The following is a 17,601-nucleotide window of genomic DNA, read 5'->3' as shown; positions in this document are numbered from 1 at the left end:
CGGCATCCGGAATGGTTTCAAGGTCGTGCCAGCTACGCTCTGACCAAAGAAGAGAAGGTCATCTTTTTTGAATGCCTGAGCAGTATGAAGGTCCCGTCTGGATTCTCGTCCAATATAAAGGGAATAATAAACATGGCGGAGAAAAAGTTCCAAAACCTGAAGTCTCACGACTGCCACGTGATTATGACGCAATTGCTTCCGATTGCTTTGAGGGGGCTCCTGCCGGAAAATGTTCGAGTAGCCATTGTGAAGCTATGTGCATTCCTCAATGCAATCTCTCAGAAGGTAATCAATCCAGAAGATCTACCACGGTTACAGAACGATGTGATCCAATGTCTTGTCAGTTTCGAGTTGGTGTTCCCGCCATCCTTCTTCAATATTATGACGCACCTCTTGGTTCACCTAGTCGAAGAGATTTTCATTCTCGGTCCTGTATTTCTACACAATATGTTCCCCTTCGAGAGGTTCATGGGAGTATTAAAGAAATATGTTCGTAACCGTGCTAGGCCAGAAGGAAGCATCGCCAAGGGCTATGGAAATGAGGAGGTAATTGAGTTTTGTGTTGACTTTGTTCCTGACCTTAAGCCGATTGGTCTTCCTCGATCGCGGCACGAGGGGAGACTAAGTGGAAAAGGCACGATCGGAAGGAAATCAACGACATGTATGGACGGCCATTCTCTGACTGAAGCACACCACACTGTACTGACCAATTCCAGCTTGGTGGCTCCGTACTTTGAGAAACACAAGAATATTTTACGCTCGGACAACCCGGGGAAGCCTGAATCCTGGATTAGGAAGGCCCACATGGAGACTTTCGGCAGTTGGTTGAGAAAACATTTAATGAATGACAATGATGTTGTAGATCAGCTGTACATGTTGGCCAAGACACCATCTTCGACTATAACGACTTTCCAAGGGTACGAGATAAATGGGAATACATTTTACACGATCGCCCAAGATAAAAAGAGCACCAACCAAAACAGTGGTGTCCGCTTTGATGCAGCAACCGAGAATGGGCAAAAGGTCACATATTATGGTTACATAGAGGAGATATGGGAACTTGACTATGGACCCTCCTTTAAGGTCCCTTTGTTCCGGTGCAAATGGTTCAAGCTAACAGGAGGTGGGGTAAAGGTGGACCAGCAATACGGAATGACAATGGTGGATTTCAACAATCTTGGTTACCTTGACGAACCATTCGTCCTAGCGAAAGATGTCGCTCAGGTTTTCTATGTGAAGGACATGAGTAGCAAACCGAGGAAACGGAAAGATAAGAAAACGATCAGTACATCATGCGATGATCCAAAGCGCCACATTGTTCTTTCAGGGAAAAGAAACATCGTGGGAGTGGAGGACAAGACAGACATGTCAGAAGATTATAATATGTTTGCTGAAATTCCGCCCTTCAAAGTGAACACCGACCCAAGCATTAAGTTAAATGATGAGGATGCTCCATGGATACGGCACAATCGTAAGCAAGCAGGGACACAAGGGAAGAAATGATGTGTAATAATTTATTGTACCAAACTTTGTTGAATGGATCATGTGAATTATATTACCCGTGATGTGTTTGGTGTCCATTTTCGAATGATTCGAGATACCACTGATGATACATGAAATTTGGAGTGATTTAGTCATACTCCTGCCTAGGCGTATAAAATTTTGAATTGAATTAGTTTTATTTTTCTGAATTTTTTGATATATTATTTGTATTTTTAACATTTTGAATTGAATTAGTTTTATTTTTCTTAATTTTTTGATATATTATTTGTATTTTTAGAATTTTGAATTGAATTAGTTTTATTTTTCTGAATTTTTTGATATAATATTTGTGTTTTTAACATATTGAATTGAATTAGTTTTATTTTTCTGAATTTTTTGATATATTATTTGTGTTTTTAACATATTGAATTGAATTAGTTTTATTTTTCTGAATTTTTTGATATATTATTTGTATTTTTAACATTTTGAATTGAATTAGTTTTATTTTTCTTAATTTTTTGATATATTATTTGTATTTTTAGAATTTTGAATTGAATTAGTTTTATTTTTCTGAATTTTTTGATATAATATTTGTGTTTTTAACATATTGAATTGAATTAGTTTTATTTTTCTGAATTTTTCGATATATTATTTGTATTTTTAACATTTTGAAAAAGAAAAAGTATTTTAAGAATACCTTTAGTCGCGGTTGGCCTGCCCAACCGCGACTAAAGGTCGTTGCGCGCGGGAACAAAAACCCGCCAAAAAAGCCCTTTAGTCGCGGGTCGCCTCCCCAACCGCGACTAAAGGTTACCCTTTAGTCGCGGGTCGCCTCCCCAACCGCGACTAAAGGTACCCTTTAGTCGCGGGTCGCCTCCCCAACCGCGACTAAAGGGGGGGGCTATAAATACAAGGGCCCGAACCCCTTCTCGTCTTCTCCGAATCAACACCGCCGCCGTCGCCCTCGCCCTCGACGCCGCCCGCCGTCGCCCTCGCCCTCGACGCCGCCCGCCGTCGCCCGCCGCCCCCTCTCGCCCACGTACGGCGCCCGCCGCCCCCTCTCGCCCTCGTACGCCGCCCGCCGGCCTCCCTCGCCCACCGCGCCCCTCTCGCCCGCCCTCAACGCCGCCGGCCGGCCTCGCTGCCCTCAACGCCGCCGGCCGGCCTCGCCGCCCTCAACGCCGCCCCCCAATCCACCTCGGGCCGGCCTCGCCGCCCTCAACGCTGCTCTACAGAGAGCGATCGAGATCGTGGAGAGAGAGAGAGAATTTTTTTTGTTCTTTTTAATTTAACTAGTTAATTAGTTTAACAAAAACGGTAAAATAACTTAAAACTTGACAATTAACAAAAAAACCGTAAAATTTGATAATTAACAAAAAAAACGTATATACGGAGAGGGGGCGGCGAGGGGGGCGGCGATGCGCGCGGTGTTTTTTTTAGGGATCGAGAGGGGACGGCGAGGGTTATAAATGTGTGTTGTCCTCGCCTCCCTCTCCGTGACGCCGTCGTCTGCCGCCCCGTCTCGCGCTCTACCGCGACACCCTCTCCCACCCCTTCCTCGCCCCCTCCTTTTGCCACCGCCCTTTCGCCACCGCCACCGCCACCGCCCCCCTTCTTCACTTAATTAATTTGTTTTTACTACATGTTTTCAGGACTGACATAATGGCGGACGATAGAGCTGACCCGATTATGGACAACTATGATCCGGACGGTGAAGCACATATGTTCGGCATCATAAACGGCGATATTCTATATGTGCCGACCGGACAAGAAGAAGATGATATCTCTTCTTATCTGAACCTTGACGGTGAAGATGAAGGGCGCCGTCAGCAAGATGATGCCGAACAAACGTCGATAAACGACGATCTTCAAATGGAAGTAGCAACCACCTCCGGCGCCGAGGTATATATATATACATTGAGCCTCTGGTGATACAAACTAACTGATTTGAATAAATATGTGTGGACTAACGCGCGCGACTCTCTTTCTTATTTTAGCCCTCGGCCGGATCGTCGAAACAATCGAGTACGTCGTCAAAGCGTGGCGCAACCAAGACGATGAAACAAGGAGAAACATGCACCATCGAGGTTGTCGACAGTGCAACCGGCAGGCCGCTGGAGCCCCGCAAGAACGCCACCAAGTTTGTCAACCAATGCGGAGCCATTGTTAGAGACAACGTCTCGATCACCGTCCAGGAGTGGAATAAGCCAAAGAAGGCACGAATTGCTGGTTTCACTTTTGTCGATAAGAGAACAAAAAAAGATTGCTTCAAAAAGCTTATGGAACATTTCGTTCTACCTCCGGAATACAACAAATTCGATGAGGAGGGTAACAAGATTGAGGAAAACAAGGAGAGGAGGAGGCTAGTCAAACAGTTCGCTCTTCATAAGATGGCCGACGCATTCCGGAAATTCAAGCAAAATCTAGCCCATGACTTTGTCAAGCAGAACAAGACTCCGGATTTCAAAGGACAATATGAGAAACTGAAACATGATTGGCCAGAATTTGTGAAGCAAAAGAAATCGGAGCAGTTCATTCAAATATCGAAAAAAAATAAGGAAAATGCGGCTAAGAAGGAGTACAATCATATTATGGGGCCAGGAGGGTATCGCCTTTGGGAGCCTAGGTGGGAGAAGATGGAGAACGAGCTGAGGGCGCGAGGAATCCGTCCAGGTACGGAGGGATGGGACCCAAGGGCCAAAAGCTGGTGGTACGGGCATGGGGGAACGCTGAACCCGGAGACAGGGGACTGTGTTTACCGGGGCAAAATAATTAAACCCACCCAAGCCCTTATTGACGCAATGAGGGATGCTCAAGAGGGGAAGATCAAGTTCAACAGAGAGAACGACGCGCTGACAAAAGCCCTCGGGAATCCTGAACACGGAGGACGTGTACGAGGCATGGGGCACATTCCGTGGAAAATAGGGTTCCCCCAGAACGATGACCCGTACGGTTACAGAAGCCGGAAGAGAAAGATGGATCGGGAAGCAGATGTTGTGGCGCGGTTGGCATCGGAAATGGATGTGATGAAGAAAACCGTGAGTGTACTAGTAGCCGAACGAGATGCAGCTCGGGCGCAGCATGAAGATCATCCAGCGGATCTCAGAAGCCAGCAGCGGAGAAGCAGTGTGGCTTCCACGGAGGCCCCACCGGCTGGTGCAGATGCACCGACGATCGAAATTACTGCACCGGAGCCTCTGGTGGTCGAAATTACTGCACCGGAGCCTCTGGTGGTCGAAATTACTGCACCGGAGCCTCCTCGCTACCCCGTGGACGATATAAAGGAGATGAAAGAATGTCATCTGTATTATCCTATCGGGAACATGTCCATGAAGGTAGCCATCGGCAGTGCTTTACCATGTTTACCTGGAGCACTCCACCACAACAACCCCATTCAAGATGGCTATGCTCGTGTCACGGTGGAGGACATAGTCCAAGGGTTTGAGGACCTGGAGATTGACATTGCTACACCTGAAGGGGAGAAAAGACTTGGAGATGTCAAGCGCCATTTCATTCTATGGCAAAAGAAGTTTATCAAGTTTCCAGGCGAGGCGCCAAGGACAACAAGTCCACCCCCCTACGGTGGTGGCGGTTCACCTACACCTCCGTCACGTCAGCCGACGCCCCCCAGTCCACAACGTCCGGCGGGTGATCAGACGCCGCCCCCCAGTCCTCGTCCGGCGGGTGATCAGACGCCGCCCCCCAATCCACCTCCGGCAAAGAAGCAGAAGCAGTCCTGGATTATTAACCCGGACCCTTATGTACCTAAGACCACAAAGGTACCGGAGCCATCATTGAAGCCTCTCCCCACAAGGCCTTGGGAACGTAGTGCCGAGGAAACTGCCGCGGCCGCGGCTGCTGATCATGAGAAATGGAAGGCGGACTGCAAGAAGAAAAGAGAGCCCGAGCCCAAGCCAGTATTTTCTGATGAGCAAAAGAAGTGGGCTAAGTCATTTTTGAGCACACCGTCCCAAGCCGCGAAGAATCTGCCTGACGACTATGCACGTGAACTTCGTAGGCAGGCACTCATGTTGAAGGAGAAGAAAGAGCGGGCGGAGAACCAGGAGAACAAAGCCTTGGAGGAGGCCGAGAAAACGGAATTAGAAAGTAAAAAAAGCGGGAAACGAGTTGCCCAGCTCGGGGAACAAAGTAAACAATCGATTGCCCCGCTTATAGTGAAAGCCGCCGGTCCGGATGACCCCGATATCATAGCAGCTGCGGCAGCACATGGATTGACTGTAACGAGTGCCAGAGAACAAGCGGCCAACTTAGGTATTACTCTTCGTGAACTGTTAGGCCTTGATGAGGCGCCAGTGAAGGAGGTAGTAATTACATATGTGAAGAATGGGCCTCTCGTCGAGCCTGCGCAGGAAGAGGATCTACCTCCACAAATGAAAGGTCTGCTGAAATGGTACAAGGGTTACATAAAAAATAAAAACGCCAAAGAATATATTTATGCGGAAGTTAGATATGAGCATCACTTCAAACATTACTATGTACAAATTCATCTGAGTGAATTGTTCCAGCTTTTCAATCTGCGCGAGCTCGACAAATCTATCATCAGTTGCTACGTTCTGTAAGTGATTTATTTCTACCCCATCTCGTTCATATTGCCTGCACTATATATATGTCCTAACTATATTGTTGTGTCCGCTATTATACATGCAGAATGAAGATTAAGGAATGCAGAGTAAGGAACATCCATGATGTTGGGTTCATTGACCCACACATCGTTAATGGATATGTGTTGGAGCATCACCCCGCCGACATGGAGGCAGACCTGTGGCAGTTTCTTACAAAGCAGGAACTCAAAAGTGATATTCTATTTCCTTACCATTTTGGGTGAGTGTTTCTGTCTTGAGCACATTCTCTTTTGTTTACTCCATGCATGGTATGTGGCCGGCTAATCGATGAGTTATGCATGACGTACTGTGCATGTATCGTGTCCGCAGGTTCCACTGGATTCTGCTAGTAATTAAAGTTGACACCTCAGAATGTCTCGTCCACGACTCTCTGAATAAGGATCCAAAGCTTTGGGTCGACATGAGAAGAATGCTGCAGAAGTAATTATTTTCATTCATTTGCGCTCTATATCGATCGGCCTATTTCGTTCATTTCCTAATATCAAGTAACTAATAACTCTCTTGTTCATTTAATTTTCTTTGCCTCGTAGGGTTTGGAGACGGTTCGTAGATACAAAGGTCGGTGAATTCAAAAAAGAGCTAGAATTCAAAAGGGCAAAGGCTAAGAATGGTGAGGATATTCAGCCAGCGGGGACCAATCTATGTGCATACTATGTCTGTGAGATGATCCGGAGATACACCTCTGAGCGGGTTCCGAGTGATACCAATGCTCAGAGGAATAACCTCCGGATGATGCTTAGTCCAGAAGCTCGCTTCCGACCACTTCAAGAGGAACTAGCTGGATGGTTCAGGAGGGAAGTCCTCCATCCTAAAGGAGAACACCATTACGAGGACGTAGAACTTTATATGCATTAAATTATGTATGGAAACTTGTTCAAAATTGTATATGGTCATCCGATGATATTGAATATATATTGTATATTCCTCTTGAATTCTTTTTGGTTCTAATTTCAAATTTGTTTGAAATTGTACATTCATATGCATGTATGTAGTACCGTAGAATATGTGAAACTCCTTCAAAATTAAAATAAAGCACAAAAGAAATAAAACAATACAAATTAAACAGAAAACAGGTTTAGGGGGGGCTAAAACCCTAAACCTGCGGCGGCCTTTAGTCGCGGTTGGCCAGAAGAACCGCGACTAAAGGTCCTCCGCCCCGACGGCCGCCTGGCGCCCACGTGGACGGGCCTTTAGTCGCGGTTCTTAAGCAACCGCGACTAAAGGGTGGGGCCTTTAGTCGCGCCCGTTCGGTCGCGGTTGCGCAACCGCGACTAATGGCAGTTGCGAACCGCGACCAAAGGACCTTTTTCCACCAGTGAAGCCTAGCCACAGTACCCCGATGCCACCTCCTGTGTGCCACTTTGGCGATCCCCTTCCCTATAAAAGGAGTCCCGAGGCATACTGGAGAGGGATTCGGACCCCGGAGCAAGTGACTCATTGTAGCTACTCAAGAACAGCAAGAACACTCAAATAGACACCTAAAGCAGGACTAGGGTCTTACGCACGTCGCGGCCCGAACCTGGGTAAACATCTCGTGTGCTCTGAATTGGCTACCGATCCTGCTCTCCTCTCAACCCCGCGCCCCGCAACCGTAGTAGGGATCCCAGTTGGTCCCATAGGTGTCGTTTCCACCGACATAAAGTGATGATGTTGCTTCATTTTGGATAGGCATAGAAGGCAGCAAAGCGATGATGATGCTTAATTTTGGTAGTTACTTCATGTTGCTGGAGATGTTGCAAACTTAATTCATTTTATTTTGGTGGTTATGGACTGATGGTCAAGTTGATATTGTTCTGTTCCAATCAGAATAGTTGTCATGTTGAAAAAATGATATGACATGCTAAGGGCATGGTCATGTTCCCAAATTGAATTGTTATTCTGTTAGGTTTTCAAATATTTTGAATTTTAATGTTAAATCTGGTACAAAATGAATTGCAATGATCAACAAGATATATATGGGTTCATGCACGCTACTTGATGGCCACATGAGTAGGTGGAGGCGTGTTTAGGACCTCGGGTGCACAACTTAAAATGTTTTGGGACCCAAATACTTAGTTTCAAAGTTTTAGAACCTACTTGATGCCTTCTAAATAGTTATAGGACTGCTGATGTCATTTACTCTCTTTTTGCGTGAAAACTTCTGATCTATTCATCTTCAATCAAGGAAGTACAACGAACATCAGCCGGAACGACATCGTGCTAAGGCCTCATGGGATCAGCGTAGCAGAAGAGAAACCGTCGCCGATGAAGAGTAGTGTAGACCGAAAGGATCGAACCTGAAAACACATGAACGTAGACGAACTATGAACAGATCCGAGCAAACCCACCAACGACAGATCTGCCGGAGAAACACCTCCACACGCCCACCAATGATGGACACACCATCAGGAAGGGGCTAGATGGGGAGAACCCTATTTCATCTTCAGGAAGCCGCCACCGTCTCGGCTTCCTGGGCAGAACACAAACCCTAACAAAACGTGAAAGAACAACTGAAAACCGAGCCCTCCCGCCGGCAAGGACCGAGATCCACCGCGCCACCATGGCCCTAAGGCCATCGGAGACGAGGCGGGTCGAAGATGGCGCCGGTGGGAGGCAGGGGAACCCTAGACTTTTCTAGAGGATATTCTGTTGATATTTGTTCGAGCTAGCTATTAATGCCTACTAGCCTCTTGACCTAGCCAGCCGCCACCTCCAAAAGGCTAGGGTACTCTGCCTCCCGCCAGCGCCGGTGTCGGTCCGTCCCGTCTCCGGTGGCCTTAGGGCCATCGAGGCAGAGTGGATCTTGCTCCTTGCCGGTGGGATGGCTCTGTTTTTAGATCTTTTTTCGAGCTTTCTTAGGGTTTGTGTCCTGCTTAGGAAGGCGAGATGGCGGCGGTTCCCTGAAGATGGAATAAAGGTCTCCTCGCCTAGCCCCCGTTCTGGTGATGCGTCTAGCATCATCGATGGACGTGTGGAGGTGTGTCTCCAATGGATCTGTCTTTGGTGGATTTGCTCGGATCTGTTCGTCGTTCATCTTCGTTCGTGTGTCTTCAGGTTGGTTCCTTTTGATCTACACTCTTCATCTGTGGCGGTTGTTGTTCTCGTGCGTTGGTTCTATGGGGCTTTAGCACGACGACTTCCCGACTGTCTACTACAACAAGGTTTGCCCGGCTCCGATGAGGGAGGGGCGATGACACCGGCGCACCTTCATCTCGCATCAGTGCTTATAGTCGTCGCTAGGTAGTCTACTGATCTGGATGCAATTTTTATTATTTCTAGTGTTCGTTGTACTACCATGATTGAAGATGAATAGATTGGAAGTTTTTTCCGCAAAAAAAGGGTCTACTAGCCTCCGTCCACTTAAAAGATGTCATGCTATAAAAAATAAAACTACCATGTGAAAATGGATAGAAGAAAACAAGATATTCAGGATTGAAAAATATTTGTGACATTGCAAAAAAGAAAAAGGTTCACAATAGCTCTCCTAGCCCAGTGGCTGTGGGAGTTCGGGCACACACACGAGGTCGCAGGTTATCCCCCTGTCTAGCTTCGCCAGGAGCAGCTCCAAAATTCATGCGACGGCAGGGAGGGCGTTTGCTGGGGTTAGCCCCGGCGAACGGTCGCCACTTATAACATTATTATCCTGTTTTTTAGATATTTTTTGGAGGGACTCCTGTTTTTTTAGATCAAAACTCGTACGGAAGCTATTGGGCCGTCGAGGTATGTGACCCAATTGATTGACATCCATGTCGAATTAGGGGGCCTCCGCCTTTATAACATCGGCCCAGGCCGCCGCCGCCGTCCCCCAAATCATCGAATCGAAAGCTAGGGTCCCAAATCGAAAATCCACCAGACCTGCGTCTGCGTGTGATCGATCGATCCATCTCGCGGCGAGGCGATGGCCGGTGAAGAGGGCAACGTGGCGGCGGTGGCGGTGGAGGAGCGGCCTGCTGATGCTGCGGCGGCGGAGCGGCCTGCTGATGCGGTGGCGCTCCCGACCCAGCCCGCGGGTGCCGACGACAAGAGGAAAATGTCTTACCGGATGCCGCCAGAGGAGGTTGAGGATCTCCTTTCCCATGAGTACAAAACTATTCCCCGCTTAGACGACGACGACGACGAAGAAGAGACTCAGTGCAAGGAGATGTGGAACGACGCGGTAGATTTCTTTAACGACCTCAACAGACAGCTCAAGGCGTCCCAGGGCAAGCTGCGTCAGGAGCAGCAGGCCAAGGGCTACGTCGAGCTCGACGACGACTACTATGACAAGGTGGCCAGGAGGTCGCAGCTCAGTCTCGAGGATTATCTCGAAGCCAAAGCCGACCACGACGCTTTCGTCTAAAAGCTGAACTGCGACAAAGAGGAGGACAATGGCCAAGACGAGCCCAACAGAGGATGAAGACTTGAACGGAGGAGGCATCACAGCATGAAGTTAAACTACTACTACTACGACGACGACGACGACGACGAACTATCCATCTAGTCTTGGTGTCTCAAGTGGACTATAGTAGTTTACAATGTCAAGTCTTACCTTATTTATGTTTTCGCTGTTACATTGAGTGCGGGCTTATGGCGGCCGAGCACCAGGCAGGCCTTTATCTTGCGCGTTCATTTGGGCCTTGGGATGTACGATGCGTCAGTTCGGGCCAGGTTTGTGCCAGGCCTATAGGATGAAATACGGTCCGGCATACGCCTAGCGCTCACATAGGTGTATCTTGTTCGGCCCATTCCTGGATTCTGTTTCCTGGTTCTGCCAATGATCACATGACCTGCACCAGGGAAATTTGGCCCATGGGTTGGTTCGAAACAGCACAGCTCGTCCTAATTGATGACCCCCCTCGCCGCGACAAGAAATCTAGTGGATCAGAGCGGAGCCACGCGACAGAATTCCTATTCCATCCCCTTCCTCTACGCACCCGCCTGCGCCAACGACGGCGCCTCCTCAAAGCTGTTCCGGCGGCGCCTTGAAGCTGTTCTGTCGCCATGTCTACCAATGGCTTAGAGTTAAATGGGTACGCGTGTTCTCCTCCACCATTTTTTCCCCGACGAGCATCTTCGCACCGATGGCGGAGCGCCGCTTGCCATGGTAAGATCTGGACTCATGTAGCTAGATTTGATTTTTTGCAGGGCCATTGACGGAGATGCGGAGCTCTACGGTACTGCCGCTGGAGTCTCAGGATTCCGTGAGCGCTGTAGGTGTGGAGGCGGTCGCCGCCGGCGAGCCACAGGCCGTCGGAAAGGGAGCCACATATGACGTTTGCTCCGAGGTGACCAGCGGGTGGACGCGAAGGTTAGTCAGGGGGGCACCATGTGCATAAGAATTTTTTCCTCGTCTATTTGGCGATTGTTTAGCACGAACCTTGATTTGTTTTGCCAGACTATGACTATATTGTTTGATCCGGCGGTTAGCACACCTTCCTTGGATTGCTGTGCAGTATAGATGGCAGTTGTTTTTTCTTGTGAGATATTGATATGAGAAAGTAACATGTATTTGGTGTCTAATTAGGGTCATGTGATGGAAAAAATGTGCAAGCCTAGGTTAATTCTGTTTTGCTTGGGGGATTGACTTCGACAGCTACACAAGTTCATTGGGTTGTAGATGCGTTAGTCTCTAGTCAATTACCGATTTATTGTGGCATCATAATGCGTTTGGTTCGTTTGCCAAGTTGAAACTGTTATCTCAAGTCTTTTAATTTTCACACTGATGGAAGTGGTTTCGGGCCTACATCCATTAGCCAATTACTGATTTATTTGTGCCATTTTTAGTGAGCTGGATTCGTTTGTTTCACGCAGTGATGATAGAATTATCGATAAAAGAGTTTTAGTTTATAGGGGTTGGGTCGCTGCGTGAGCTGTGTGTTCTGTTTTGGATTTTTGTTTCGCTGTTCGTGTGGGATAAAAATGAATCCATGGCATATGTATGTGTTGTTTTTATGATTTTGCAAGTGAATGAGATTTTTAGAATACTGGGATATGTATTATGTAGTTTCAATTTATATGATTTTTTTGAGCTAAGTTTCTAGGTTTGTTAGATGGATGGATGTAGCGATTGTGCCTGGCGTTCTTTATGTTGATATATTTTTGTTTCGAGGGTAATTGAGCATTTTCATCCATGTGTTTTTCCACAAAAACACTGTCTGCGGGGTTAGGATTGGGAAAGGCACCTGAGGAGAGGGAGATGAACCCTGATAGGAAAACAACACTTGAATTGTCAGTTCGCGCTTACGCAGAGACAAAATCTGGGCCAGTCATCAATCCAACAATTGGCACATCTTTTGACTCGTTGGATGAAGCATATGAGTTCTACAACCTCTATTCATGGGAATATGGTTTCGGCGCGAGGCTTGCGAAAAGCAGACTGAATGTTAATCGGAAGAGATGTATGCAAGAAATACTGTATGCTTGTGCGGTATGTGCACTCATATGTCGATAATTCAATATGGTATTAGTTATTTTTTCTTCTATAATACGATCTGTTATTTTGTCGCAGTATTGCGCTAGATAACATTGGGTAATCTCTAGCTAACATTTGTTCTGTACTTGCTACCGTGTCTGCAGGGCAAACCAATGAGGGAAAACAGTCGATCATCAAGGTGCGGGTGTGAAGCCATGATTAGATTCCTCCGTTCAAATGACAACGGTTGGTACATATCAGAGTTCAAATCAGGCCATAACCACCCTCGATCATCAAGGTGCGGGTGTAAAGCCATGATTAGATTGCTCCGTTCAAATGACAACGGTTGGTACATATCAGAGTTCAAATCTGGCCATAACCACCCTCGATCATCAAGGTGCGGGTGTGAAGCCATGATTAGATTGCTCCGTTCAAATGACAACGGTTGGTACTCCGCACGCCGCCGGCCAAGAATCAACCTCGTCGTCGCCTGGACACCCGGAGGCGAGGGAGTCGGTGCTCCGGCTGGCTCCTTCAGAATAAATCTGTCATCCTCGCTTCTCTAACTGCATCACAGCAAAAAACTTCTGCCCATGCGAACAGAAGCGAGCTAGGGATGAGCAAAGCACAACGAACAGAGAAGGATACGGCACCGCAACGCGAAAAACATAGGAGGGGGGCGAGGGTGGGTACCTTTCGGGAGAACTCTTCCGCCGTACGCCGCATGCCGCCGGCCAAGAATCAACCTCGGCGTCACCTGGACGCCCGGGGACGAGGGAGTCGGTGCTCCGGCTGGCTCCTTCAGAAGAAAAGCAGGGGAAGAACAGTGGGGGATGGAGAGATGAATGCTGAGGGCAGGAGTAGATGGAGACAACTGTGGGTGAGGTGACGGCGTAGTAAATTCCAATAAGATACATGGCTCTGAAAAGAGAATCAGGATGCGCGGCGCAAAGTTGATGCTGCGCAGCGGGCCTCACGCATAATACCTGAACTGGCTAATCTTTAGTCTTTATCTTTATCTTTAGCCAATAATAAAGAGAATTGGGTTTCTGCCATCCGTCGTCGCTAACGATTTTGCAGAAAAGTCCCTCTGTTTCAGAGAATTTAACCCGCAGTCCTGTTTTAAGTAAGAACGAATCGTTTTTTTTGCATTTTACAGAAAAGCCCATGTGCTTTCTTACGAAGCGAGAAGGAGGCGGGGTCGGCCTGGTTTGCCGGCGCTGGAGAGGCTCGTGGCAGGGAGCTCCTCTCCTCTGCTTCGGGCGCGAGGCGACTGAAGCGCTCGGGCTACGGAGCTGCGGGGCGGGAGGGTGAAGAATGGCACGGGCACTGGATGGGACTTGGTTCAGGTCTCCGGCGAGATGGGGATTGCATGGAGAGGGTCTGGATGCGGGCGGGTCCTTGGCCGGCGGCGCTCGGGCATCAAGCGGCCATGGCCATCTCTCTGAAGAAAAATAGTAGAAGAAAGGGAATCAAATAAGAATGTGGGCAAGACCTGCCGCAAAGACAAAAACATCTCCGAAGATCACATACGAGCAATTAAAGAGAAAACAACAACATATGTGTGCATGCCCCAGCTCAGGAGAAGAGAGACACTGAGACACAGCCGGTAGCCTGGTACCAGCGAGGAAGGAACCAAAAAAAGGGCCGACGCCCGGGCGTCGCTGCCCCGTTTGTTGTCGTCCCGGCAGCAGCCGTGCGGCCCGTGCCCGTCCCGCAGCTCCGGTGGCCTCACATTAGCCGTACATCGGACGACCTCGGTAGGACCGCTTGTCGGTGCAGATCGGAGCAATCCAGAAAATAGAGTTGGGAAATCACCGGGCCGGCCTCGTAGCAGCGCAGCCACCGGCGGGTCGTCATAGACTCATAGCACCGGCGGCCGCCCTTGGAGCGCAGCTCAGCACCGAGCGTAGCCACGGAAATTGAAGCATCACCGCAGCCTCGCGGCACCTCCGTGGTTGTCGACGCTGTCATAGCACGCCTCTCGCCGTGGCCCGTCGCCGCCTTGCAACATCCCGCAGCGCCGCCGCCGCGAACTGCCATCGTCCCGCAACCATGGTGGCTGTCGCCTTGCAGCACTGTCATCTCCCCCTCTCGCAGAAGAGCATGGCGAGCTCCGGCGGCCGGGCCGCGAGAGAGGCGAGCCTATTAGGCATGGTGCTGTTGAAATACAAAGGAGGAGCGGCGATTGAAAGATAAATGGTGGCACAGACGGCGCAAGGGGAAGATGGAATGGGGATCGGGAAAGACGACCAGGCAAGAAGATAAGGTCGTATGGAGGCAGCGGTGGGTGGGGCTGCTGGACACGAGTCATGTGCGCAGGGGGAAGCTTATGTGTTCAGGCGCGTGGAACACCAGCGAGGCTGCTGGTTTCTTAACAATCAGCCAACGTTAAACTGATAGATAACGTGTTTTTTTGTCTTGAAAAAGATAAATCTTTTTTTAATTAGAATTTGATTGTGTTTGGATGGTTCACGGTGGGGAAAATATCTCCGAGTCACCACGTACACGCATGTAGTTGCTCCCTGAACCTATATGCACGCGTTGCCGGACATGATGCTTGGTATTTTTGTTACAAGATTTGAATTTAGCTTTGTTTGTGTCCTCGTGAAATCATACAGAAGACTAAGATATATACACAGTTTAGGATACACATATCGAAAACATATAACCTACCCGCCAACGAATATAAATTGTCTTCAGGCGTTCAGACGAGTGCATAATAAACCACCGCCACCAAAACACAGACGTTTAAAAATTACCACCATGATTTAAGGCATAATCATCTAAAGAGGAGATTGACATCATAGTTTGGCTAATATCAACTTGAACACCAAACTAAAATGGTTCACAATTTCAAGAAATGTTCATCGCCATAAAAATATTCCATTTTAAAAAATATTCTCATTAAAAAACAACTTCTCAAAGTAAAAAAACAATCATGTTTTACTGAACAACAAAAAATAAAGTTGATTGATGGAGCAGGTTATATTTAGTTTTTGGCATGGTGCAACGCACGAGCATTTTTACTAGTGATATATCTATGGTTATTAGCGGCCGTCACACCTAAAACCTGAACGCGTCGTCTACTTGAAATGTTCCAGCCAAGTGTTTAACTTGTGTTAGTTAACCATCATCACACGACATGCATCATGGCAAATGTACTGCACGCACGGGGCACATCTTACTAACCCAGACACTTGTCAATATCATGGGCAAGACCTGAAAATTAGTGAAACAAAACAACTTGTTTGGTTCAGTACGGCGAACTGTACCTAAAGGAAACCAACTTGCGTGTTAGCTGCTCGTCAGAATGCCACGTCGTCCCGATTGAAGAAAATTGTGGCTGTGAATCAGCAACGTTGCTCCACAGGGGAAATGCACTTCGCACATGTCTCCGCCGTCCCCGGTCGAACATGTACAGCTGCCCAAAGTTCTGTTCGTACATGTCAGCTGCGAGACAGAGGCCTATAGGCTTTTGCATGTGCGTGAGACCTGGCTCATCCAATACAGGCCAAAAATAAATGAAATACGCGAGGGATACACGGCGAGCGGGAATCCACATGGCGTTTGCACGGCCTAGATACAGGCCTGCCTGGTGCGCGGCCGCTGTTCGCATTTTTCGCTGTTACATTGTGCTTTTTCAGCTCCAAGTCTGAATATTCTACCCTGAAAAAAAAGTCATCCCAGAATTGCCCAAGTCTGCCGTCTGGGGACGGAGGGTCGTCGACCTCGACTCAAACCCAAAGAGAATGAGAGAATAGGAAGTTCGAGTCTGGAAACTACACGCTAGAAGGAGAGAAGATGAGGTCATAGTGTGAGCTCAGAAACTTCAAACCTGATTTTGCTAAAGTTTTGGCTGACAAGGAGGTAGTGGATCGGAAGGAGGTGGTGGAACAAAATGGATCAAGGTGAATGCAGAGCTAGACAAGAAGCTGGATGATGGTTCAACCACAAATATACACAAGATGGCGAGGATGAAGCCACAACAGGAGAGAGAGATGGTGAAGAAGGACAAAAATAAGTTGGAGTACATGATTGCATATTTGTTGAGAGAAAAAGAAGTTGCAAAGGAGAAGGTGAGGAAGATCAAGGGTATCGCTTCAGAGTTGTCCTACTAAAGTAGTGAACCTTTAGTGCTTGTTGCTGTAATGTACTTTAAACTTTTCGTTGTTAGTGTGTTTGTATTATTTCTGGAATGCAGAACATGCCTGTTACTCGTTATTCATGGTCATGTACTAGAAAACATTTTTTGCTTGTTTGCATTGCAGAATGCACAGAACTGAGGTTTGCAGATTGCATGGGACTGAACTTTTAAATTTCCCTACAAGCAGAGGGGCTTATGTGACGACCCAAGTTGTCACGGAGCATTTCATCACAACGGTGGTCCTTTCATATACTCCCTCCGTTCGGAATTATTTGTCGTCTAGATACATCCATTTCCGAGACAAATAATTCCGAACGGAGGGAGTATGTGAGATAGGCTCGAACTCAGGATCACTCGCTTCTTGCTATGAGACCTAATCGCTAGCCAACTGCGCCACCACCAACTTGTTGTTTTAGCAGCGAAACAAAAGTCCTTGGTAAACACAGAAACCATGCAAATCATGGCTGGCTCCTCACGGTTCATGTTTATTCGTTATGTGAAGTGGTATATGGTTTTGAGGCCTACCTGGATCTACTGCCAACTTGTATGTGGGTGCAATAACGCTTGATGGAGAAAAATTAAGGGGATGTCATGTATGTATGTTGCCAATTAAAACTCCATTCTATCCTGCAAAAAAAAAAATCCCATTCAGTTAATTTTCACACACAGAAAAAACTCCCGTTCAGTTAGAGCATCTCCAACAGCGGCCCAGCGCACGACAATTTTGGCGCGCGGCGTCGGGCACGCTCTATAAAACCCGCGCGCGAGCCCGCCTACCGCCACTCCATCGCCTCCTTCTTTCCCGCCACACTCTTCTTCCTCGCCTTCAGCGCCCTGCCGCCGCCGCCGCACCCTTCTCCCCACGCCGCAGCGCCTTCTCCCCCGCCGCCAACATGCCGCCGCGCGCCTGGAGCAGCTCCGGCTACCATGGCGTCCGCTCCCGCCCCTCCGGCTTGTGT

General features: G+C 48.1%; 1 protein-coding gene and 1 long non-coding RNA gene across 2 annotated transcripts; one reads left to right on the top strand and one right to left on the bottom strand.

Moving 5' to 3' along the window:
• The first annotated feature begins 11,023 nt into the window (after positions 1–11,023).
• Positions 11,024–13,061, top strand: LOC123139299 (uncharacterized). The gene is made up of 2 exons (XM_044559108.1): positions 11,024–12,510; positions 12,660–13,061. Exons 1-2 carry the CDS (start codon positions 12,214–12,216, stop codon positions 13,059–13,061), a joined length of 699 nt encoding a protein of 232 aa, XP_044415043.1. The 5' UTR covers positions 11,024–12,213.
• LOC123139310 (uncharacterized) lies at positions 12,700–14,825 on the bottom strand. Its single transcript, XR_006469522.1, has 2 exons — positions 13,189–14,825; positions 12,700–13,082 (listed from the first exon to the last, which is right to left on the bottom strand). It is a non-coding gene; the product is annotated as an uncharacterized lncRNA (long non-coding RNA).
• Positions 14,826–17,601: the final 2,776 nt, after the last annotated feature.

This window comes from Triticum aestivum, chromosome 1B (assembly GCF_018294505.1).
Source record: "Triticum aestivum cultivar Chinese Spring chromosome 1B, IWGSC CS RefSeq v2.1, whole genome shotgun sequence".
In the NCBI taxonomy this organism is placed as follows: Eukaryota; Viridiplantae; Streptophyta; class Magnoliopsida; order Poales; family Poaceae; genus Triticum; species Triticum aestivum.
This window is presented reverse-complemented; position numbering and strand designations above follow the sequence as displayed.

Excerpts from the sequence above, each read along its gene's own strand:
- LOC123139299 (XM_044559108.1), top strand. The coding sequence starts at position 12,214 with ATGTGTTTTTCCACAAAAACACTGTCTGCGGGGTTAGGATTGGGAAAG. Across the intron at positions 12,511-12,659 it reads AAATACTGTATGCTTGTGCG|GGCAAACCAATGAGGGAAAA; the intron begins GTATGTGCACTC and ends CCGTGTCTGCAG.